At 39.8% G+C, this 26,613-nt stretch overlaps 2 protein-coding genes across 2 annotated transcripts; one reads left to right on the top strand and one right to left on the bottom strand.

The window, feature by feature from the left end:
- Nucleotides 1–1,160: 1,160 nt before the first annotated feature.
- BTG4 (BTG anti-proliferation factor 4) lies at nucleotides 1,161–5,840 on the top strand. The gene is given in 8 exon segments (XM_038380719.2): nucleotides 1,161–1,361; nucleotides 2,487–2,710; nucleotides 3,315–3,452; nucleotides 4,566–4,764; nucleotides 5,347–5,401; nucleotides 5,404–5,450; nucleotides 5,453–5,501; nucleotides 5,504–5,840. Coding segments are annotated over 7 exon segments (696 nt in total). The 5' UTR covers nucleotides 1,161–1,361; nucleotides 2,487–2,537; the 3' UTR covers nucleotides 5,539–5,840.
- LOC122457185 lies at nucleotides 5,803–26,226 on the bottom strand. Its single transcript, XM_043500762.1, has 16 exons — nucleotides 25,966–26,226; nucleotides 25,499–25,639; nucleotides 24,095–24,343; nucleotides 23,548–23,729; nucleotides 19,649–19,784; nucleotides 18,590–18,730; nucleotides 17,367–17,543; nucleotides 16,694–16,898; nucleotides 15,417–15,503; nucleotides 14,617–14,739; nucleotides 12,960–13,111; nucleotides 11,933–12,019; nucleotides 10,975–11,121; nucleotides 9,466–9,663; nucleotides 8,187–8,317; nucleotides 5,803–7,729 (listed from the first exon to the last, which is right to left on the bottom strand). The coding sequence occupies exons 1-16, from the start codon at nucleotides 26,224–26,226 to the stop codon at nucleotides 7,492–7,494; spliced, it is 2,655 nt and encodes an 884-aa protein (XP_043356697.1). The 3' UTR covers nucleotides 5,803–7,491.
- Between the last annotated feature and the right edge of the window lie 387 nt (nucleotides 26,227–26,613).

Genomic DNA, 26,613 nt, shown 5'->3' with positions numbered 1-26,613 from the left:
TAGCTACTAGACTATACCACACAGCTATTGCGATGTGCTTAGGTGATATGGTAATAGAAGTCATACAAGTATGTAAGCAGGAAAGAAATAGGAAATGGAAAAATGATAAATCAGTGGAGGCTTATCTTCTCCTTTTCTATTGCTGTCTCTTTATAACAGGAGTTTAAACTGAAAACACTGGCCTTTTAAGTGGTACAAGAGGACATTAGTATAAAACAAGGAGTTATTTGTAAGTGGCAAAAGAAATCCACAAATACAAAGCCATGCATAAAATGCAGGTATAGGCTCCTGTTCTGCAAAGGCTTGGGAACATGCTTCACTTCACATACCTGACAAACCCCACTGATGTCAATGAGACCACTCATGTGTGTGAGGTTTAGCAAGTGATTAGATCTTTGCATGACTGGGACCTTAGATTTCTTCATATTTATGCATTTTTTATTCTAACCTGTTTTTTACCTTAGTCTTTCCTTTCTTGCTGTCAGACAATGGCAATGCACATCTTAGAGATAGCAATAGGTCCCAAACAGACAAAGAGAATCAGCTTCTTTCTCTATGTGCTATTAGCTAATTATCCAAACTCCTAAACAACAAAGGACTCACCTTTGAGAAAGTGCCTTCTTCTAAACCCTTTAAAAATAATCTCTAGAGCTCTTCTTTATACAAGTGTTTCAAAAATATCAATTATTATAAGTAACATAAAATATACATACTATTGATAGAAGTAAACAGTATGTTATTTTTAATGATAAATGCAGAATAATACAATTTTCAAAGATATATAATGACTAAGTTCAGGGTTACACAAGGAAAATAGCTAGTCTGTTTCAATTCTGTGTTAGCAGTTATAGAGAATAACACTAATGATTAATTATTTAATCTGGTATTGCTTCTCTTGATTATGTATATTCCCCACAGATACTAAAATTAATGGGTATTACATAGATAAACATGACTGAAGAAAGTACTGAATTAATCAAACGTACTTCAGAAAGGAAGCCTCACTGGTGTTGAAAATAGATAAATTGACAGTAGTTTTGAATGTTTGTAGTGTTGTTGTAGCTCCTTTGGTCCCAAGATATGAGAGAGACAAGGTGAATCAGATAATATCTTTTAATGTATTAACTCCTGTTGATGGAAGAGACAAATTAAGGAGCTGCACAGAGCTCTCTTCTAGCCTGGAAAAAAGCATCCAGAGTGTTACAGCCTTGGAAGAAAGCAAGTTGTACTCAGCATAATGGAACACACCTGTTCAGTTGTTAAACTCTTAACAGCTAGTTGAGTTCTAGTTCTATATACACCTGAAGCAGAAGATTGTTGAGTAGAAGATTGCAGCTTGTAAGAATAGGAGGTGATAGTTGGTATGTGTGATGGTGGCTTTTTTACTAAAACAACAAACAAGTTTTTGTCAAACCTATTTTGAATTGTTTATTGTAGTTAAAGTATATCTGAGAGTTTTAAAGTAACTGGAATTTTATCAGTTTTTATTGGATAGGGTTCATTTTAAAGGTAATATTTACTCTTTTATGGCATGGAAAAGGACTATATTACTACACAGCCTGTGTGGACTGAGGGTTAATGAAGTGATATAACTCCCTAATATATGTTGTTGACCCTTGACTCTAGCACACCAAAAATAATTGTTGGGTGGGAGCATTGCCTAGTCTTTTATTTCTCTAATCTGTATCTATTCTTGTACTGTGCTTAATAATTCAGTGATGAGTAATGTGAGTAGCATCTATAACTAGGTAACCTCTCTGTAAACAGGAACAATTTATTAGGCAAGACTAGATTACCTGAATATCAACTTTCCTGTATTCTACTCTAGTGTTTATAAGCTCGTTAGACCGACAACTGGTACTTGTTAAAGTAATGCTCATTCTTGGAGTGACAGTCTTTCTATTGGATTGCTCTAAATAAACTGAGACCACTAGCCTAGCTAAAATCCTTCATTATTAATTCATACAACTAATTATAGTGGTGACAACTTGTGACTCTTACAAGTTTTGAGATTTGGTGGCTTTTTTTTTAAATCCAGCTCCTGGAATTGTAATTGAAACTTTGCTTTTTAAAAAATGCATTTAGCTGGCATGATTGCAGAGAAGCTTGAAAAATCACCTGAGTGCACCCTAAAGGCTTCAAAAATCAAACCCCCATCTTCTTAAAAATCTCAATCTTTAAAGCAAAATGGTGGCTTGGGGGGAGGATCTGATTCATGAAGGTTGAACACTGGGGGCTGGCAATAGTGTAACTGACAAGTCTTCCTTCTGCTAATAAGGATGAAGAGGACAGTCATGCTGTTGCTTAATATTTGAGCCTTGTGTGACCAAATACTGCATTGTGACTTCCTGGTCTCTAGGATGTCTAAGATCTTTTTTTTGGCATTGCTTGTCTAGGCCTCACACCATCTCCCCTTATTGAAACTTAATTAGTACCTTAATGCTAGTTAGAGTTTCTTCAGCATAGTTCTCTCTCTCTCTCTCCAGTGATGGTCTAACAGCTAGTACATCCTCCTGCACTCCAGATTAAAAAAGAAAATGAAAGATGAAATTGCTGCCACAGTCTTTTTTATCACAAGGCTGGTGAAGAAGCAAGACAAACTGAGCAAGCACAAAACTGAGAAATTTGCAGCTAAGCTGACAACAATACTATTTGAAAAGTATAAGAACCACTGGTACCTAGACAACCCATCTAGGGGACAAGCCTTCAGGTAACAGACTTGGCCCTGTGCTTTTGGTGCTATGGTAAAAAGGGGACCAGTGTCTAGCAAGCTGGAATAGACAGAATGTAAGGCTCTGGGAACATCCATGTAAAGATGTAGGAACTACTCCAGGAATAATAATACAGGCTGTAGTAAAGGAAATGAGGCAAATGCTGAAAAAGCAATGAGCTGAAGAAGGTTTATGAAGAACTTTTTCTTCCTGTCAAGCTTGATAGGAGGAATGAATGGCCAAGGAATAGAGTAGATGTGGTAATGCAGGCTGGCTGCACGCTTAGGGAAGCTAATGATTTCTTGATAAGAATGCATGCATAACTGAGGGCTTGCTCTCATGGCAGAGTTAACTCAAGTTAATCTCCACTTGAGTGAAAGTGGCTACACTGCAAAATAACAAACGAGCAACAATGGTTGTGTTGGCAACTGATTTGTGCTAACTCAGGCTTCAGCCTGAATAGCCCTTGGGGCCCAGATAATCTGAATTTAAAATACCACCACACTTGACCTAAGGGTTTTGATGTGCGAATAGCATTTGAGTTAGCTGCAGTAAACCTAAGCCCTGTGGCATAATAGTCTCCCTTATTTCTTCTCTCTCTAGGTGTATACGGCTAAACAAACATCAGACAAGAGATCCTGTACTGGAACAAGCTTGTTATGAGAGTAATGTGGACTTTGATAACCTTGGCTTGCCAAGAGAGATCACCATATGGGTTGATCCATTTGATGTGTGCTGCAGGTGAGGCCTGAACTCAGGTGACTGTTACATCCTTGCTCTCCTCACTGTCCACAGCTACACTGCATACAGTAAAAAGAAAAGGAGTACTTGTGGCACCTTAGAGACTAACAAATTTATTAGAGCATAAGCTTTTGTGAGCTGCAGCTCACTTCATCGGAAGCTGTAGTTCACGAAAGCTTATGCTCAAATAAATTTGTTAGCCTCTAAGGTGCCACAAGTACTCCTTTTCTTTTTGCGAATACAGACTAACGCAGCTGCTACTCTGAAACTTCCTTCTTACAGTGTGTATGATAAAACCCAGTGTGTGTGTGTGAATCTCCCCACTGTATTTTCCACTGAATGCATCCAATGAAGTGAGCTGTAGCTCACGAAAGCTTACGCTCAAATAAATTTGTTGGTCACTAAGGTGCCACAAGTACTCCCTTTCTTTTTATAATTAGAAGGTTCACTTTGTTCTATTCTAAACTCTCAGGGGACTGGTGCTGGCTCCAAGTTCTCAAACTAAGGGCTTGCCTACACTGGCACTTCATAGCGCTATACCTTTCTTGCTCAGGGGTGTGAAAAAACACCCCCCCCTCAAGTGCTACAAGTTTCAGCGCTGTAAAGCGCCAGGGTAGACAATGCACCATTGCTGGGAGCCACGCCCCATGTGGAGGTGGGTTTTGTTTGTGGTTTTTTTTTTTTTTTTTAAGAGTGCTGGGAAAGAACTCTCCCAGTGCTCTGCTGCAACTCAACAAGCCATGTTAAAGTGCTGCCATGGCAGCACTTTAACATTGCCAGTAGAGAAGTTTTAGGGCTAGACTACAACTCTTCACCAACCCCCCTGTAGGAGATTCCTCCTACAGAGGAATCTCTTCAGTCTAGAATACAGCAGAACTGCCTGAATTAGTATCTTGCTGAGACACAAACGGGTAATGGTGACCTCTTGCCACTAATGGGAAAGAATAGCAGAATACTAAAAGCCTGGGGTTCTACCATAAAGAGGTATGTCATACCTGTGGGTCGGTGAGTAAATAGCAGTGGACCTCTACAGTATTAGTGCTAAGCTGTATTATGCAGTAAACTGCGCAAACACATTCTCTCTTCTCTCCCCCCCCCCCCCCCCCACTCTAGGTATGGTGAGAAGAATCTGCCTTTCACGGTCGTTCACTTTGAAGGTTCTGAGGACGACCGAGAACTCTCTCAACGCATCAGCCACGCTGTTGACAAAGCAACCTCCGATTATCATTCTGGCACCTCCTCAGATGAGGAGGGCTATACCAAGGAAGCTAAAGCTATCCCTACAGTCAGCAATCCAAACAGTGTCTATCAGGTAAGATGCTGGTGGTGTATCCTAGCCTCCTCCTTTCCTCCTCTAAAGGAGGAAACAGCTAGTGTCTGGCCTATAATATGACCTACTGGGGAAGACTGACCAAGCTATCCCACTCGAGTTCTTCTGTCAGTACCGCTGTAGACACCTGTACTGCTCTTGATCCTCCTGTCACTCCAAATCAACAAATGTGCATGAATAAGCAGTGACTTTATCTCTACATTAACTGTAATACCTGAGAAGGAACTTGAGGCCAAGCTCAATACAAATCTCTAATCTATTCTTATTCACCCCTTCTTGTGAACTGTTGAGAATAGGCTACTTCCACTGTAATTGAATTGTCTCATTAGCACTGACCCGTGTCCCCCCCCCCCCCTTACCCCCACTGGGTAAGACAACTCCCGTCTTTCCATGTGCTACAATATGTATTTTTTTTTTGTTTTTTTTTTTTTTTTTTTTTTTTTTTTTTTTTTTTTTTTACTCCATGCATCTGATAAAGTGGGTTTTAGCCCACACAAGCTTATGCCCAAATAAATGTTAGTCTCTCTAAGGTGCTACAAGGACTTCTCATTGGTTTGTTCTTAGTTCAGTGACTACTGCAAGCTGCCCATTCAACCATGGTCTCGGTATCCTCACAAGAAGACTACACAACCACTGGACTTCATCAGGCAAGTGTTTACTATCCCCAGCCACAAGGGCCTTCAAATGCTACTGGCCACAGCTGTTTTTTCTGGGACCTCGACGGATCGATATCATTGGGTGAATACCAACCGATAGAGCAGTGCCTGTACCACTCTGACCTGGCTCTTATGGGTCAGTAAAATACTGGACTCTGTGGTAGGAAGCTTGATGTTTCCACAAAACCAATCCAAACAAAAAAGCACTTAATTCTGCCTTCTCCTGTCTGTTTTATTTCTCTCTCTCTCCCTAATTTTATGGACCTGAAATGTAAAGATTTTATTAAACTTTTAAGTATTTTATATTGGTCTGAATAAGAGACACTGAAAACTAGTAATTCTATTTTGTAACTTAAAAAGGGAAACATGGAGATTAATAAACTTAGTTGTGGTTTTTAAAAATATTGCATTTGTGATTTATCACCAGGTGTGTGAATGGTGAATGCCCAAAAGAGTCTTCCTCCTCTACTGAAAGCTCTTTATAAGATCATCCTAAACTGATATTTTCTTAGGATAGAACTCACCAGAAATTTGTATTTTTTTTTAAGAGATTTAATGACCAGTAGACAAGTATATGGGACCTAAACATGCTTTGTGGTGGAGATAACGCAGAAGCCTACCTCTCTATCACAGCTACAGCCAAAAAAAAATCCTGTATTTGATCTGGAATTCTCCTGCAGCTCCCAGATGTCTGGGAGGGTCCTTTTCTTGTGCTCAAATGTAACCAAAACAAATCCTGCTTATTACATAGTGTTTCTTTGGTGTGTGCAGCAAGGATAGACACTGGCCTTGACTCTCATCTATGCATAGATTTTTCTTTTACATATATTTTTAGTCATGCAATTGTTTCTGAAACAAAGTTTGCTGTTGATTAATAGGCTCCACTTGATCCCTCCACAGAAGGTAGGGAGACTCCATCTTTTGTTGTAAATTGGGCAGTATTTCTATTTAAGTCCTCAAGGGGCCTACAGAGTTAATATATTAACAGCAATCTAACAGAGTGCTTCAGGAAACTATCCAATAAATTAACAATCTCAGTCTGGTAGGTGATTTACTTACAGTAGCTGGGAATGCCAGTGCAATGCTTCCTTCACTTCTGTAGTACACTTCAGAGCAGGGACACATGCCACTTCAGTTCTGACCTGTTCAGGTTTTTTTGTTTTCAAAAACTTGTTTGCATCTTCACAAATTAATGCAATTTATAAATTACAGTTTAGTTTGATCTAGGAACTCTAAAAAGGTATATTTTAATAGGACACTACAATCAAATCACCCAATTAAGAATATAGAAGCAATTGGATACAGTTGTGTCAGCTGTTTGACCGTTTTAGAGCAGAGACAGTCAATGATTCACAACCACTGCAACAGAAACAAATCTCATTCAAATCCATATACAAAATGCTCTTCTGTGTTGCTGATCTCCTGTGTGATGCCATCTGCTCCTTTTCCTTCATATTCTTGTTTGTATCACACCAGTGTAAATTAGGGGCTGACCCTGCAAGGAGTTGAGGGCACTTGAGCCCAGAAGCTAGGAGCTTAGATACCTTTTGAGGCTCTAGCCTTCAGCTCACACTGAAGTAAATCTAAGCGAGAGGTACTCAGCACCTTTCAGAATTAGAATTTCTATGGGACAGGAAACTGTCTTCCTATAAGTTTAAAGGCTATGGATAAGTGTGACTGTCTTCTTCAATGTTTTTAGTGGTTAAAACAGAACTGAGGGGAGTTCTGTTTTAAAACCCCACCTGCATTCCTTTGCTAAGTTGACAGTTAATGGAGATTTCACATGCTTGTGCAATGACAATAACCAAGATATCTTGACTGCTTATTAATGGATATTTCAGAAGAAATCAAGGAGTTGATTAGCCTTGGGTCCTGTCTCTTAAGGTACCTTACATTCTTTTAAATCAGATTTAATAATGAGTGAGTTTGGAGGAGAGGAAAACAAACAATGCACCTGTCTTGGAATAAACTTTTTTTTTTTTTTTTTTTTTTTTTTTGCTTGGTGTAAAGCCAAGCTTGAAGTAAGTCACTTTTTTTTCCTTTGTTGTTAATATTACTTAGAAACCTCTCTGCCTTTTGCTATTTTCCCTTCTAATATTTCCATTTGCTTTACCAAACAGTCTTTTTTTAAACTAATTATCTCAAACTGACCAAAGAGCAAATCTTCACTGGCTGTATATTTTAAAAAACGATGTTCTTCCTCTATGACTTTCACCAACTCCTCAGTTAATGTATCCAACTTATCTTCCACTTCCGAAAGGCTGAAGTAAGAGCAGCTTTCCTCTTCTGAGCTGAAGCAATAGAAGCAAATGCTTATGACTTAAAATAAGACACAGAATTGCCACAGCTAAAGCAATATCCCTGCTTCTGCCATGGAGCGGGGGACTAGGATGAGGACTATTTGGCAGAAACTTAATCTAGATAAAACATTGGTGGGAGGATGGAGAGAAACAAAGGAAAAGGTTGACAAGTCACTTTTTGTGACTTAGACTTGAAATTCAGAGCCCAGAATTGCTGCGGCATGTTCACTGTTGAACTGTAAGTCAGTGAAGTTCTACCAGCAGAGCATTTGGCCTGCTGTTCTTTATTCATCCCATTGTGTCTGAGACTCTCAGACACAGAAGATCAGATCCATATCACATGGTGAGGGCAGGACCAAATGAGGGGTCTTGGAATAGACTTGCTTTGTTCCAGAACACTGAGATTATTTGCATGGCACTTATTAAAACATCTAAAAATCATTCTCACCTTATCCTTGCACCAAAGTAGTTCTCTTTCCTGCCCGCTGAGATGTGGGTGAAACACTCTTTCTTCTTTACAGATGGTTTATTCTTCAGCAAGTTCTCAAGATTTGTATGGAGTAAGAGGTTCCTGTTCCTCTTCATGCACCAGATGATAAGGATACAAAGAGAGGACACGTCGGCATTGGTTTTAAAAGCCCTTTATGGACTCTGTCTGAAGTTTATCTTCAGACATCACTTTTTACACTGCCCTGGGATATTCTGAATTCCTTCCCACCCAAAACATTTTCAGATGAAATGTCGGCTTTTGAGGCAGTCTGAAGAAGACTTGCAACAGAAACAATGATTCTCTCTTCCGTAACCCTGCTATATCTCTACGTCTAACGAAACCTGAGTCATTCTAGTTAATCCCTGCAGGTTTGTCCATTCAGAATGTAACTTGGGATGTTAAGATGCTAAGCAAGCAGATGAATGGAATTTACCATTCCTTTTAAAAAATACTGGGCCAGATCCTTAGTGGCTGTAAGTCAGCATAGCTCCAGCGACTGCAATTGACCAGCTGACGATTTCATCCACTGCTTGTTTGAAATACAACAGCCCTTCAACCATGTCAAAGATGTTGTGACAGGCCTTATTTACTCCGGTAGAAAACTGGATAGAAGGAGACCTTTATATTGGGGTTTTTTTTTGTTTTTTTTGAGCAAATATTCTTAATGAAAGTCCGCCAGCAAAGGTTATTTGACATGGAAAACAAAAGGAAGTTGCTGGGGTTAGAAGCTTCATATGATTTACAGTGTGTTTATGGTTCAGTTGCATGACTTGAATGCTAAGATGTCACATTTATTCTTTTAAATACTGAATGCAGCAGGGGTTTGTCTGCCTTTGGGACATTGTTGCTTGCTTTAGTTCTGAAATTTATGTGACAGTAGCTTTAAATAAACCCAGCGTACAGATTGGACAATTGGTTAGTTCCACTGCTGTTAACCCTAACCCTAAGGATGTCTTAGCAAGCTCAGCACTGAGCAGTCCTCTGACTATATTGAATATGTACAGCATTTAGGGTGAAATTCACCTCTGTGCAGAGCCAAAACTGAGCACAATTTAAGTCCCACCTGAGAGCTTAAATGGTGCCTAGAACTAGTGCTGGCCCTCTGCACAAGGCTGATTTTAGTGAGCAATGATGTGGGAAATGTGAGTTTAAGATCTGATTTAGAATTCCAGTCTGTGAAGCAGTAAGAAGGTTGGGGACACTGAAACATATCAGGGTTCATAACCTTTCTACTTACCTCCTCTGATGCCTTGATCTCCTTGGAGGATTTTACTTTTGCAGCTGAGAGCTGAGAGATGAGATTTAATTTCTCCTCAGAGAATGGTTCTCCCTTCAGCAGAATCTCACTTATCTTCACAGAGGATTTATTGTCCTGGAGAACTGCTGACATCTGGAGTCTAAGGGAGAACATTTCACTGAGACAGGCCTTTAGTGCCTAGACATGGAGATAAATTATTTTTAAAAACCTGAATGCATTTGTCCAAGAAATATTTAAAACTAACATTCATAAAAGTAATAATTAACAAGGAGAAGGGAGAGGAAAAGGAGAGTAGATGGACAAGGGTTTAGAACAATAACTTTTCAGCTCCGGAAGCCTAGATTCAAATCACAAAAGAAATGAGTTTATTTGCTTTAAGTTAGTCCTTGGAGAACGTGTGTGCAGATCACAAATGCACCACACAATGTGGGTTAATATGGCATTCTTAACAGTGTCTCTTTAGGAGACACTCATGATTAGAATATCAGGTCAGGCAGGAGCAGAACTGGCAGAGTTGCGTGTAAGGTACTTGCACTGTGCTGGGATCTGGGCAACGCTGCTAGTCCAACCTTTTGCATGAGCACCAGGCAGTCCTTTGGGGAATCTCCTCTCTATTTGTGTGCCCGAGGTGATATCTGGGTTGATAACTGGTATCTCCAAGATCCAATGGCTGGAAATTAAAGCTAGACAAATTCAGATTGGAAATAAGGCTAAATTTTTAACTGAGAGTAATTAACCTTTGGAATTATTACCAAGGATTGTGATGATTTCTCCATCACTGCCAATTTTTAAATCAAGATTGGATTATTTAAAAAAAAAATTCTAACTTCAAACAAAAATTATTTTGGAGAAGTCCTATGGCCTGTGTTATCACGGTGGACCTGTTTGGCCTTGGATTCTATGAATCTCCAGTGGCCCAAGCTGAATCCCACACACACAAATCTAGATAGCGGCTAAACTCTCTGGGCCAGGAGTGGCAATATGCAGGTACTATTTTCCAGTGCTACCACAGCTCAGAACTCTGCATATGTTTCCCCAACCACTTGAGACTTCCTTGCACTGAGCAGTAGGTTGCTAGAAATATAGTTGTCCCCAACGCTACCACCCAATGACAGAAGCATGTTGCAGGTATTTCTGAATCAGTGTTTGTATTGAAGGGATGAGTATACATTGCTTTGGAGCTTTCTGCTGGTTTACAATACGGTGCCAGGTAGTTTGAAGCAGTGTTCTTTGGATGCTTTTCCAGCATTCTGTTGATAGCATCTCCAGCATGATCGTCATATGTTATGTTATTAATGTTCTCCAGGAAACCCAAAGACTTGTTTGCATTGCAGTCAACAGGTAAGCATCTTATCTCACCTCCCTCCTTACTGCTTATTATTCCAAGCAATACCATAAGGTGCCAAAGAGAGCCCTGGTTTTAATAAGGTAAATCTTTGCAAAGAGTTCATGCCTTAATGTAACTGGATATATAGTGTATCATTATACCTGATAAAACAGTCTCTGAAACGCAGGGCTGGAGTCTTGGCTGAGGTCAGCAGCAGTGATGTGAGCCAGACAGTGCACCAGCAGCAGAATGAAGCTGCCCACACAACCCAGATACTCTCTTAAAATGAATAATTTGTTCTCTGAAATCTGAGAAGGAAATAAAAATATCCAGAGCAGAGACAACAAGACAGCATTAGAGATGTGAGGTGATGTTTACAGTTGGGCTGCTACTTTCACGGACATTGGACAGACTATTTAGAGTCCATTGGGGATAAACATATGCACAACTGCCAGAAAGTGCAACTATTAAAAGGTTTTATTCAGGAGAGGCTGGTGTGTACCCTGACATTTTTCTCTCATGAGAAACACACTTTCAGATTATTTTAGTGGGTGTGAAGACTTCTAGGGAATTTCCTCTTCCCCAACTATACCGTGATACAAAACCTCACCTCTTCCCTCAGAATCCCTATATAGAAATAAGTAGTAGTTACAGGTCAGATTTTGTCCCCTTTACTCATAGCACTCTTACTCCACTGAGTTCAATCAAGGCTAGTTGCAGAGTAAGGTACTACCCAATGTGAGTAAGGGTGGCAGAATCTGAATTGAAAAGGTTTCTTTCGAAAACTGAAACTGATTGTTGTTAGTTTCAGAGGGCTGGTAAAATTATTGTATATCTATGAGTATGACCCATCTATGACACAAAGTCCCCTGACCACTATCTTAAAGAACTCAATAAGCTTTACATCAAACACTAACTGGGACATATCACTGGCAGATGAGAGGTGGTTCTTTCACAGTGACATTTTTTGTTTCTTGGTTAAGCAATCTTTTCCTAGAAGGAATCAAATGTTCCATGACTTGATAAATATGAAGTGTATTTGCATTTCACTCCTTAATCCACAAAATGTAATAGATCTGAAAATATTGAGGATGGTGACAAGGATCTAAACTGACATACCTGATGATAGAAAGAGTTTTGGAAGGCATTGCCTGTGGTGTTACTGAGAGGTATGCTGGAGGCAACACACAGGTTAATTTCTGGAGCCTAAAGGGAAAAATAATTGTTTCTGTAAAAATGTGTATGTACTTCATATCTTCAAAGTCAGATGGATTATTGGGATATAAATTAAATGTCAGCTTTGATTTTCAATAGAAGCAGAGCCAACAAATAGTGCATGAAAATGGAGAGTGTTTAAAATGTCCCCAGCATATCACTGGAGTTCATCTTACCAATTTTCTGATTAAATAAATCAAAGGGTACTTGAGCCCAGCAGCTCTGGTGGTTAGCACACCATTATTATTATTTATTTATTGTATTACAGTAGCTTCTAGAAGCCCTAACCAAGATCTGTGCTAGTGCTGTACAAAGACAGATATAAAGGTATGTCTACACTACAAATACTACAGTGGTCCAGCTGCAGCTACACTACTGTTGCTCTGTCGTGTAGACGCTTAGTCCAGGGATAAAAGGGTTTTTTCCATCACTGTAGTAAATTCACCCCCTCAAGAGGTTGTAGCTGCATCTACAATAGGTTGATCTAACTATGCTGCACAATTAAATTTTTCCCAACCCTGAGCTAAGTCAACCTAAGTTTTTGGGGAAAAGCAGGCCTAGGAGATCCCCTGTATCAAAGTTTAAAAGCCAGACAGACAAAGGAAGTATTATGTCCATTTTATAGTGGAACTGAAACACAAAGAGATCAAGTGACTTGACCAAGGTCCCACAAAGAGTCTGTTGCAGAGGCAGGAATTGAACACAATCCCCTGAGATCCAGTCCAGTACCGTAGCCATTCTTCCAAGCTACTGTAGCTGAAACACGGCTTTGACTCTTTTGAATCTCTTACTCACTGAGCATTCTCTATCCATCCTTCACCTACAATGGATGGGTTTCCTGCAGTCCATTGCTGGTTTTATTGGTGCTTTTCTACAAATGCATGCTTCCTTCTGAGAATGGAAATATTTTCTTGTAGTATATTAAACTTACATTGATATGAGGCCTGAGAAACTGGAGAATGGAGATGCCATATTGGTATATTACAAACTCTCTTGCAGAAAGTGTTGGGGGATGAACAGGTATTAGTTCACCTTTGTGAGTCATCAAAGCATCCAATATATCCTGAAAAGAACTTCCTCTGTCTGCAGAGAACAACAGCATTTCAACAGACTCACTTATTTTTGTTTTACGTTTGTATTTAGCTCCAATGTACATTTTCTTTTATCATGAAATATTAAGGGACAAGAAGAATGTGCAGGTGGAGCTTTCTGGGCAAGACTGATTTCATTGCAAACACTTTTAAATGACACACACCACATTTCTGGACTATTTATACAACATTTAGTAATAGAAATGACAAAGACAACAACAAAACACACTAGACAATTCCACCGCATACTCTTCTCTCCTGGTAAGAGGATGAAAGAAAACAGAATGTGACAGATATTAGTCACATCCTTCAATGCATTACTGGAAGGCACTCAGATGCTGTGGTGATGAGCATGGCGTAAGAACTTATATAGAATAAAATACCCAATTGTCTATTATCTATTTATTACTGTTGTTTTATTTAATTCTGGGGCTATTACATTTGCACTCAGACTCTGCATTATACATTGTGATTATTTAGCCCTAGTCAGTGGAATCTTTCTGTTCCTGTTAGAGAGAAATGAAGTAAGTTGTTTACTTGAAAGAATGAGAGTCGTTAAAAGGTAAATAATAAGAGCACTTTATGCATGTAACCTGTGTCACAAAGAGAAGATGGCTAGATCTGCAGCAATGCCCTCAGATTTACTTAAAACATGACCAGACTTACCCCTGTATTAGAAAAAAGCCCAAGGCTTGTTAAGCACATAATTGGTCAGTGAATGATCTACTACAGGTTTCAGAGTAGCAGCCGTGTTAGTCTATATCCACAAAAAGAACAGGAGTACTTGTGGCACCTTAGAGACCTTCAAATTTATTAGAGCATAAGCTTTCGTGGGCTACAGCCCACTTCATCAGATGCACAGAATGGAACATATAGTAAGATATATATATATACATATACATACAGATAAGTTGGATAACTTCTCCTAATGTTTATAGCATCGATGTTTAATAGGAAATAAAGCAACTCTGATGTATCATGCCTTCCATCCAAGGATCTCAAAGTGCAAAAAGCTTTACAACTAACCAAATTTCATCCCATCTAGTAAAACTGGTAAGTGTTATTATACAACCAAGGCACCGAGAGGTTAAATGACTTGCCTAAGGTCACAGAGTAAGTCATTGGCAAAAGCAGGAATTGACCCCAAACTCTCAGATCCCCCTATATTTACCATTAGTCCATTCTTCCACCACAGAATAAACGTAAGTGACATTAGGACATCTGCCCTGCTGAAGATGAGTTAATCCCAATACATATGAGTAGTGGCCAACTCTAAGCTTATATACAAAGGCATCTGATGAAGTGAGCTGTAGCTCACGAAAGCTTATGCTCAAATAAATTTGTTAGTCTCTAAGGTGCCACAAGTACTCCTTTTCTTTTTGCGAATACAGACTAACACGGCTGCTACTCTGAAACCTTATATAGAAAGATATCTCCCAATGTTTTACTGAATTGTGCTAAAAATGTACATTAAAAACAGAAGTGAAGGAAATTTACCTTTTTCCGGCAGATGGCTTTTCAGAAGCCCAACTGCCATTGCATGAGCTTGGAGCTGGTCATTCACATCTTTCAGAAGAGTGAGAAGTGGAGAAGATTTCATATATTTGGCTTTATCATCATCTACACAAATAAATATAAGAATGTAACTGTGAAAAATAACTGTCTTTTACAGTGTGTGCATGAGGCAAACAGTAAACTCATATCCTGGAATAAAACAATTTACTGGTGCAGGGTTGAGAAACCCATTTAATTGTTTGCCCAAATATAAGTGCTGGTTACTAAGAGATTTTAATATAACTTGAAAAGAGAATTCTCTTCTCTGCAGTGTTTGTTATGAATAAAATGGGTAAAATAAATATCTCTTATTTTCCACAGCTCCTGCTTAGAGTGCTTAGAAAATACTCCTGGCAATTTATTAAATTTTTTATTAAAGGCACTCTGTTTGTCAATGATACAGTTTGATTGATGAAAAGAGAAAAGAAATTTGATTTAAAACATTTTAAATATATTAAAAATGATTTTCTATAAGAGGACCAAATTCTGTTTCCTATCATATTAATGGGAGTTTTGATAATTAAGGAATGCAAAATTTAGCTTCATGTGTTTATGTAACTATTGTCTACACCATGGCTACTTTTTGTAGATAGGGAAGCATCACACAAAGGTCATAGGATACTCGTTTGATACAAAATGATGTAGCATGGATGGAATTACACCGAAGGAAGTATATGACTCTCAGGGGGCTATATTATTCAGATTTACTGACTTAACAGTAGTCTACTGTGTAAAGGGCTTACCACACAGAAGAGGTGACCTGAACTGGGGATTCAGGAGAATAATCCTTGATGCCAACAACTGTTCAGTTTGCTTCAGTATCTTGACATCTATGAGGCCAACATACATGTGTTAGTGAAATTCTCAAAAAAAAAATTGTAGAGATGCTCATACTTGCTTTACATAATTATTCCTTCTCTTATTCCATAATCGAGCTATGATTTTTCTATTTATAATCTAGAGTCACTTTATTAGTAACTAGTTTTAAGATGGCCAAATCTTGATTTCTTGACTGGGTTCTCTCACTTGGGAAGATTAAAGATACAGGAGTGGATCAGAGTCTACCAAGAGGATGGGGTGGGATATCCTTGTGTGGAGCTCTGATGATTGATGGATCTTGAACCACTCCTGGAAAGTGCATAAGGTTCCTGACAGGGCTGACACGAGTGCACTGGGGCCAGTTTGACTGAATGGTACATTCCAAATTCTTATTTGTTAGCTGAATCTGCATATGCTGCTGCACTCAGGGGCCTTTGTGCCTTGCAATTGTTTCCAATCTCTTACCCTATTTACTTATATTCCAGACTGTAGGTGACACAGAGAAAAGGACTTTATATCATCTGGACCATTTATTTGTACTTATGAGATTATGCTAACTCCTATCACCTGTAATTGATGAATGAATACAAATGACTGGATCTTCTCTAAAGAGGGAACAAGGAGAAGACAGGAAAGACTTAGTGTATTGCCTAGTGGTCCCTGGAACCATAGGCAATTGGTCTTGAATGATTCATTCCCCCAATCCTAATGAATGAACTCTGCTCATTGTTCCAAGGAAGGTGAAACCCTGGTACCCCTCAAGTCCCTGTTAACTTCTCCTATGGCAGGTGCGAAGGGAACCTTTCTAAAATTTGGTGATTCAGTTCAACTCTATGGAGGTGAGTGAACCACACCCTGGTTAAATATTTAATTTATTTGTATCATAGATACTTCTGGCATCCAAGCAACTGTGCATTCTCACACCTAAATCTTAAGTCATGCAGATTCTGCCAGTCCAGTTCAATCTAAACTCTGTTTAGTTTTTAATTTCCAAGAATGCCCATGTGTTTTTTCCCTTACGCCGAGAGCTGAGAGACTGGCATCTCTTCAGATGATCACATAACATCTCACTCATCCTGTACTGTACTTGTGATCTGAATGTTTATTTCATTACAAAAGCATCAATAACACCCAGGATACACATTACTTGCAACGAGGAGTTATGGATCAGCTACATTTTCTGTTGAAAAATCAGACCTACTCTCTGCTAAGAGAGAGAGAACCTGGTCTTCTGCCTGGCTGGGTTTCTCTTTGGCCAATAAGGATGCAGCTACAGATGATGGAGGGCTGTTTTCTTGCTGCTTCTCTTTTTTCTTCTCTGCCTGCTCTAGCCTTCCTCTCAGTTCTCCTGGGGTGAAAAGCCTTTTGCAGGAAGGCCACAGTTTCATTGTGTTTCTCATCATTTTCTAACAAGAATTGTGAGAAAAATGTAAATGTTTGTAAAACATAATGGGTGAGATCTCTGGGAAATACAATCTCACGCTCCATAAGACTCTCCCATAGGACACTACCCTGGTATAAGGCTTCAGGCTCTCTCAAAGTATGTTAGAAACTCCCTCTGTATAGCATGCTATAAGACATATATCTGCGCCTCAGAACCATCATACTATCACTCTGCATATGGATGAATTTCATAACCATACTTATGGACAATTACCAACTACTGTAACCCACTTATTTTCTGCAAATTTCATTCATCCATACATGGTAATCATAAAATTATCTATCTATGGCATTTCTGGAGCATCCATCATCATCATCGTTTCTAAGGGATATAGAACTTTAAAACTTAAGTATCTAAGAACTCCCTATGGGGGATTTCCACTGCATATGTTGTCATACTGCAAAATGCATATTTTGGGACTACGGCATACATCCTTCATCCAGCTCCTGAGCTCTCCATGATCCAGCTGATCCTGCAGATTCACTCTTTCATCTAATATTTGGCATTGGTGAGACTCTTCCAGCTGCAGCTGCTTTGCTTGGAAAATCTCCCAGATAACGTTCCCTTTAAGTATTTTATCTTCACTTTTAAAGGTGGATTTTTTGATCTGCAGGGAAGAACGTTTTTTTGTCAAACACCTATGTTTCTTCCTGTAAAAATTTTACCACTGATGACCACAATACTTCTGCTTATTGGCAGTTAAGATAGTTTTCCTCTAGATTTCTTAAACTATGAAATACCTGCCCCCACCCTTAAACTGGAGTTTATAATTCAAGCATTAACTGACTGTATGATGATGTAATGGAGCCACTGTGACATCCAAATCTGTATCATGTTGTCTGGGACAGATACGGGGGGATTCTGAGCTAATTCATTACCATTATGTCATGAGGATGGTTGATACAGCTCTATTCAAACACATCTGGCTTGGCCCTTTATTTCTGAGCCAGTTTCAAAAAAATGTGGCCTCTACACATGTTGATTGTGTAGGAGGCCCTCACTTTCCCTAATGTTTTAGGCTATGGGGCAGAACTTAGAAGCACTGTATACAATCAGGGCCAATAAAAGGCAGGGAGTGAGCAAGTGTGAAGCAGCACTATTTAGAGTGAGAATGGTTATTACTAGAGATGGGACAACCAATGACAGAAAATCCGTGTGTTTCCCTTCAAAGGAGAAGGAGGCGCCATGGAGTAGAAAGGCCCGAACTTTTCTTCCCACATGTCAATGTCTCTGTTCTCTAGTGGTAGAAGTCAGTCATGTGTATATGGCCAGGACAAGGCACATGCACCACTGAAGTCCTATTTTGAGGGTAGATGTGCAGCTAGTTATTATAAGCATGGCTCACTTCCCAGAGCAATAAGTGGGGGTATGGAAGAAAGGAGGCAGTAAGCATCATCATGACCCACTGTAGCCTGCGCAGTTGAGGGCTTGCCACAAGTATCTGAACTCCAGCATCACAAGCTTTAAGTCTCTGTTACCAAATGATCAGATTGAATTAAGCCCAAAGGGGATATATAAAAACAACAACATAGTATACAGTATAATCTATATTATATAGGCTGCAGTTGTTACTTAGGTATCATTACACTCCTGGACATGCATGTGGTGCAATCAATTCAGTTTGAAAAGATACAGAATTTGCTGTTTTTCTACCTGTAGTGGATCAAGATTGCTTGAAGTATTCTTAGTTCTTTTATCACCCAAGAAGATCTTGAGCTGTTCTTTCAGCCCCCTTATTTTCTGCTTTCTGAATTCCTGTAGATCATTGGCTGTGAAGCCAGCTTCATCCACAGGCTGCAGAGTATACATACAGAAAGGCAAAAAAGAGAAAAACAGGAATTTTATTCACAGAAAGAATGTTGTTATTATATAACAGTAACAAAGATAATTGCTTAGCTTCTTTCATTTAGGGATCTCAATGTGCTCTGTTAAAATAAATTAATGCAGACTCACAATATCCCTGTAAGTTGTCTTCAGTGTTGTTGTAGCCTTGTTGGTCCCAGGATATTAGAGAGACAAGATGGCTGAGGTAATATTTTTTTTATAAGTTGGTCCAACGAAAGATTCACTTCATCTACCTTGTCTCTATAATATTTCTGCAAGATATTATAATGCCATTCTACAGACATATTAAAGGAGGCACAGAAAGGCGGGGTATGGATCAGCGTTCATGTTGTGCTCCCTGTCAGTACCTGGCCCGGGCCAGGGAAGCTAATGATCCAACTACTGGACCAAATTCAGTGATGAATCCTGGTCACGTGCCACTTGAGGCACGCTGCGCATATGCTAAGAAGAAGAGGCACAGACAGATGAAGTGACTTGTAAGAGACCACGCAGGAACTCAGTGGCAACTCGGGGTCTAGAACCTAGAAGCTCTGACCACCCGTCCCTGACTCTAAAACTGAACATAAGCCCCTCAACAGTTTTGGTTATTTGAAGCCCAGTGCAACATAATTGATACTGATCCATTTAGATTGTTGTTCTCACAAGTTGAAAGTTTTAAATAGAGCCATGGCTCAATATAAAGCTATACAAAACCAGATCTGCACAAACAATTGTGCTCATTTCAAATTATCGCATGCATTCTATTGTTAGGTGCCAAGATGTTACTAAGAACTTTGTATTGGCTGTTAAGAAAAATGTTGGAAGCAAACAGAACTTGAGAGTGGATATTTTGGTTATTATCATTAGATAATTTATTTTCAATTTTACCTTGTTCAAAGAGTGGTCTTTCAGACATTTGGTTATTTCCAAAAACTGTCTCTCTCTCAGTTGTAATAATCTGGCAGCTTGTTTCAACTCCAGCCCTGAAAGCTTGTACTCTATGTTATCTTTCAATGATGATGCCCTTCATATCATCATCAACCAATAATCCCTGAAACACAAAAGGCCCATGTGTTACATGGATACAGCCACCCACCATTACCTCAAATATTCCACAGCATCCATAACATGGAACATAAGTAAAACACCCTGCTCCTTTTATTGGTCATTTTAGTTTCTAGAAGCCAGCTCACTGAGAACTTACAGAAAGGTATAGGAACTGCAGGATCTTCCAAAATTCTATCAAGCACAATTGGAATCAGATTATAATACTTACCACTTATATGGCACCTTCTGTCCATAGATCTCTAAATGTTTAACAAAGGTGAGAAAGCATTATTGTCTCCATGTCATAGATGGGCTAACTGAGGTGGAGGCCTGCATTTGCATAAGTGGTTTCTAATTGTGGATACCTCCATTTTTGGGTGTGTAGAAACCTAGGCTGGGATTTTCAAAGGAGCCTGACATAAATCTACACATAAATAAATTATTAAATAAAAATAAAGGAGGTAGGAGCTTAACTCCCATTGAGACTCATTTGACAGTCCCAGCCTTAGGGGCTAGTTTTCAGAAGTGCTTAGCATGCACAACTCCAGGTAAAGACAACAGCTGTGAGCGCTCAGCACTTCTCAAAATTAGAACTTTCCTAAGTTTATCTGAGAGGCTACTACCTCCTCCACATTCAGATCTCTCCTGATGACCCCCCAGCTGCCATAGTGCCTATGAGAAGTGTGATGTTCACAGCTTACACACAGAAAAATTAGATACGAACAAACCCTCATGCTGGAAGGTTGCAACGTAACACTACTTTATTTCTTAGAATTCAGAATGACAACATACAAGACCCAAAACCAGAGAGAGACAAAGCAGGCTACTCCCTTAAACAGAGAGGCACAGCTCACCCCATCTTATTCTAGGCTATTTGTCTATAAGCTGATTCAGACAATCCAGATCACAAGGCTTCCCTCAAAACTACTTATCCTGCAGTTAGGATAAAAAAATCCCTCACACTTAAAATGATAGCTTGTTATTTTTCACACAGTTTCCAATACATCTTGGGAAGTTTGTTGATGCCAATGACGAGCTTAATGAGTAATTTGAGACAAGTTTACACATCATATATATATATATTTGTTAACATAACTGTATATATGTTGTGCCCCTTCCCGCATCCTCTGTTTGTTTGTTTAGGCTGTGAGCTTAGTGGGATAGGGATCATGTATTCTCTTATGTTTGAAAACACTTGCACACTGTTGGGGTTGCCAGGTATAAATAACAACTAGGGGTAAAATTTTCAAAAGTGCCTACATGATTTAGAAGTGTAAGTCCCACTTTCAAAAGTGATTTAGGCACTTTGGAGCCTACATCACATTTCATTTCTATGGGATTTAGGCTCTCAAATCACTTTTGAAAATGTTACCTCTTAGGCATCTCTAATTGGGTACCCAGAATTAGAAGCCACACTTGAAACTCTGGCCCAAAGTAACTTGCTCATGGGCACAAAGCACGTTACAGTTGAGAACAGACCGGAGATATCTTGAATCCCAAACCTACATCATATACAGTGAACCATACTACTTTTCAGAAGATTTCAGGTACAGTTTGGCATGTGTAAATTGTTACAGAAATGACGATATGATATCCTGTAATCTGGAGCCGCACATTTCTATGAAAGGAAACAATCCTTGAAAAAAATCATAGAATCATAGAATCATAGAATATCAGGGTTGGAAGGGACCCCAGAAGGTCATCTAGTCCAACCCCCTGCTCAAAGCAGGACCAAGTCCCAGTTAAATCATCCAGCTAGGGCTTTGTCAAGCCTGACCTTAAAAACCTCTAAGGAAGGAGATTCTACCACCTCCCTAGGTAACGCATTCCAGTGTTTCACCACCCTCTTAGTGAAAAAGTTTTTCCTAATATCCAATCTAAACCTCCCCCATTGCAACTTGAGACCATTACTCCTCGTTCTGTCATCTGCTACCATTGAGAACAGTCTAGAGCCATCCTCTTTGAAACCCCCTTTCAGGTAGTTGAAAGCAGCTATCAAATCCCCCTCATTCTTCTCTTCTCCAGACTAAACAATCCCAGCTCCCTCAGCCTCTCCTCATAAGTCATGTGCTCTAGACCCCTAATCATTTTCGTTGCCCTTCGTTGTACTCTTTCCAATTTATCCACATCCTTCCTGTAGTGTGGGGCCCAAAACTGGACACAGTACTCCAGATGAGGCCTCACCAGTGTCGAATAGAGGGGAACGATCACGTCCCTCGATCTGCTCGCTATGCCCCTACTTATACAACCCAAAATGCCATTGGCCTTCTTGGCAACAAGGGCACACTGCTGACTCATATCCAGCTTCTCGTCCACTGTCACCCCTAGGTCCTTTTCCGCAGAACTGCTGCCGAGCCATTCGGTCCCTAGTCTGTAGCGGTGCATTGGATTCTTCCATCCTAAGTGCAGGACCCTGCATTTATCCTTATTGAACCTCATTAGATTTCTTTTGGCCCAATCCTCCAATTTGTCTAGGTCCTTCTGTATCCTAACCCTCCCCTCCAGCGTATCTACCACTCCTCCCAGTTTAGTATCATCCGCAAATTTGCTGAGAGTGCAATCCACACCATCCTCCAGATCATTTATGAAGATATTGAACAAAACGGGCCCCAGGACCGACCCCTGGGGCACTCCACTTGACACCGGCTGCCAACTAGACATGGAGCCATTGATCACTACCCGTTGAGCCCGACAATCTAGCCAGCTTTCTACCCACCTTATAGTGCATTCATCCAGCCCATACTTCCTTAACTTGCTGACAAGAATGCTGTGGGAGACCGTGTCAAAAGCTTTGCTAAAGTCAAGAAACAATACATCCACTGCTTTCCCTTCATCCACAGAACCAGTAATCTCATCATAAAAGGCGATTAGATTAGTCAGGCATGACCTTCCCTTGGTGAATCCATGCTGACTGTTCCTGATCACTTTCCTCTCCTCTAAGTGCTTCAGGATTGATTCTTTGAGGACCTGCTCCATGATTTTTCCAGGGACTGAGGTGAGGCTGACCGGCCTGTAGTTCCCAGGATCCTCCTTCTTCCCTTTTTTAAAGATGGGCACTACATTAGCCTTTTTCCAGTCATCCGGGACTTCCCCCGTTCGCCACGAGTTTTCAAAGATAATGGCTAAGGGCTCTGCAATCACAGCCGCCAATTCCTTCAGCACTCTCGGATGCAATTCGTCCGGCCCCATGGACTTGTGCACGTCCAGCTTTTCTAAATAGTCCCTAACCACCTCTATCTCTACAGAGGGCTGGCCATCTCTTCCCCATTTTGTGTTGCCCAGCACAGCAGTCTGGGAGCTGACCTTGTTAGTGAAAACAGAGGCAAAAAAGCATTGAGTACATTAGCTTTTTCCACATCCTCTGTCACTAGCTTGCCTCCCTCATTCAGTAAGGGGCCCACACTTTCCTTGGCTTTCTTCTTGTTGCCAACATACCTGAAGAAACCCTTCTTGTTACTCTTGACATCTCTTGCTAGCTGCAGCTCCAGGTGCGATTTGGCCCTCCTGATATCTTTCCTACATGCCCGAGCAATATTTTTACTCTTCCTCTGGTCATATGTCCAACCTTCCACTTCTTGTAAGCTTCTTTTTTATGTTTAAGATCCGCTAGGATTTCACCATTAAGCCAAGCTGGTCGCCTGCCATATTTACTATTTACTAATAAATCATACAACTCCTAAAACATAAACACATGCAATATAACAACAAAAAAGGGCTTTACATCTATGACAAGCTCGCACAGGTTTCTTTCTTCAGACTGTGTCCAAAAGTCTGCCTTTTGAAATCTGCAGCTGTCTTGTAGCACTATTACTGTTTGCCGCAAGTGTCTCTGAGATAGGATAAAATATGCCACATGCTCAATATGATTTGGTAACTCCTGTCTTTCAGCCTCCTGGATCACTTGCATTTCCTTGGCTTGCACCTAGGAAGAAAACATTGCAAACTCTTTAAGACTAGGTTCCCTGTAAATTACTGAGTGCTCTGAAGTATTCAAATTCTGCCGGCAAAAGTTTGAACATAGCAGTCACAGAAAAAAATAAATTAACTGTACTGAAGGACAAGGGAATCTATACAGTTAAAAGCCCTGCAGAATTCACTCTTACTAAATATAGAAACCTGATGGAGCTGGACAATCCTTGTTACCATTTTTTTGTGTGGATAATACATGAATCAAATGTTTGCAAACCACAGACAACGTTACATTTGACACAATGGCCAGATACATGTGCTTTCCCATTACTTTAAAGCAGCATAAACAGAGAGAGATTAACACAATAGCAATTGTACCTTTTCTTCTGTCTGGATTTGAAGCTCCAGTCTGAACTGTGTCTGCATATTCCTCAGTTCAGTCGCTGACTCTTCCTTTACACCAATAAGTAAGTCCCCTTCTTTGTGGTACTTCTGGAGAAAAGCCACAGCTCTCTCCATTTGCTGCTTCTCAGTAATCTGGGCCACCTCTTGGGCCACAGATTCTCCTGTAGCTCTATAGTGTAAAGTGTTCAGAATCCTTAACACACCTTCTGGACAGGTCTGTCTCTTAAGAGAGAAAACATAGTGATATGGAAAAATAAATGTTCCTTGGCTGCTACACTCAACATTTTGTTTCCAGCACTGAGTTGTGTAACTCATGAGGCAGAGTACATTATACTGTAACCCCCCCTCTGTGGACATGCACATTCTATCCCACGCTTTCTGATTGAAGAGGATCAGGGTGCAGAATATGTTTTGTGAATTTATGTGTACACAGTAAGCATGCACAGTGTGTAGATGAACTCCTAAATGTGGAATAAGCATAGATGTAAATGGCACTACAAAAGGAGTCAGGGAGTAGCTCAAACTTTGCACATGCCTGGCAAATCACGCCCCAAACATGCCTGGCTTTAGAAGGAGGGAAGATGGTTTTGTGGTTAAGGCATGGGAATCAGGATTATCTGGGTTAGATCTGAGTTCTGCTAAAGACTATGTGTGGGTCACTTAATTTCTCAGTGCCACCGTTTTCCATCTGTAAAATGGGGATAGATACTTCCTGTCTCTCTTTTCTGTCTTGTTTATTTCAGATAAACTCTCCAAGACAAGGACTGTTTACTTTGTGTATACATGGTAGGTAGCACTATGGGGACATAAGGTACTACTGTAATACAATTACATTATAATGAATAAAAATAGTTCTGATAGTATTTTTGTCAGCAAGTAGCTGTCTCAGGAATTCTCCCAGGAAACTCCTGCTGCCTCTAACTGGCAACTGGCAACAAGACGTGATTGTCTCGGGTGCAGATATGAACCCCAGAGACAGGAATCATACTGAGGAAAATCTGTGTGGAGAGATCTGGGAAGTTGGGGAAAACTTTTAGAGGCACAAATGGCAATTAGGCACCAAGCTCCCAGTGAACAGCAGAGATCTGGGTACTTAAGTCCTATTTGTAACTTTGAAAATGGCACCTGTTGTGCTTAGCTTGTGACAGCAATGTGGCTGTGAGGTGCAGCGAGCTTTATCCTTTTGTAGCTGAATTCTAAACAATTCAAGTCTCCTTTATATTTTCGAACTCTGACTGGAAAAGGTCTGAATTTGAATGAGCCTTAGCATGTTCATGTAGCATTTTATATTCTCAAGGTATCATGCAGACCTTAGCAAATTGGCATTAACTTCTCATGTGAGGATAGCGAAGTGGAGGGATAATGAATGGGATATACCTGAAGTTCATTATAGAGATCCAATACTCTATAGAGACACACTTGTTTCATAACTTCTAGCTTTACTATTTTGACTGCTGAAGCTTGTAATATTTGAGTTGCTGAGTCTGTAGCTAGCTCTGCTTCCAAAGACTGTGCTTCCTGTTGAGTAAAAGAGACTAAGATGCTGAGAGCTTTCAATGTAAAAAACATAGAAGTTCATTCCACAACCAGATTATCTTGTGGATGGATTTACCTCATTGTACCATAAATACATCAAATACTTTCCACAAATTGTTGTCTGTGATGGGGTTAATTTTTGGATCAGAAATAAAATTACTGTTTGGCAAAACTAAAGGCTGAGAATTCAAATCATGTTTTTCTGACACATGCAGTCAAATCCAGAACCTGCTTTTTTACAGAGAAAAGAACAAACTATTAAAGTGATAACTGACTTACAGTTATGTAAATAAGACCCTTGAACTCACATCTTTTTTTTTAGTGACATATCTGATGTGGGAATCTGTGATTTGCAAATCAGCACCAAGCAGTGATAAATGATGTAGAATTTCATCTAGAGAACGTAAGTGGTCTTTGGGTGTTACTAGATCCCAGCTGAGCCCTGACTGCTTTATTTCTTTCCAATGCTTCTGATAGAGAGCTTGTTCAGCACACTGGTGGCATTCAGCTAACTCCTTCAGAAATGTGTCCCAGTCGCTGGTCACATCCATTTCTTTATGGCTCTTCATTCCCTGAAACTACAGAGATACTTCTTCTTCAGCTTAAGACCACGTAAATGAAAATAATCAATTAAACTCTAGCCAAGATTTTTAAATATATGCACCATACATTAACTCCATATAAAAAAAGGTGTTCAGCACCCTGAGGCTTATATTGAAAATCAGGCCACTTAAGTAGATGTCTATCTATAGATATAGAAGCCTAATTTTAGACCCTCAATTTTTAAAAACATTGGCCTCCAAGTTTTGCATTGAAATGGCCAGAGCTTCAGGTTCCCATGTGCTATGGGAGATACTCTATCTCTGTGAAAAAAACGAAAGCCACTCAGAAAGGAAATAAGAAAACTCTCATTTGTCATACTCTGAATGAAAACTTCGGGCTTACTCAGCACCAGT

The sequence above is a fragment of the Dermochelys coriacea genome, chromosome 22 (genome assembly GCF_009764565.3).
Source record: "Dermochelys coriacea isolate rDerCor1 chromosome 22, rDerCor1.pri.v4, whole genome shotgun sequence".
NCBI classification, from domain to species: Eukaryota; Metazoa; Chordata; order Testudines; family Dermochelyidae; genus Dermochelys; species Dermochelys coriacea.
The sequence above is the reverse complement of the archived record's forward strand: the minus strand, read 5'-3'. Positions and strand labels throughout refer to the sequence as shown.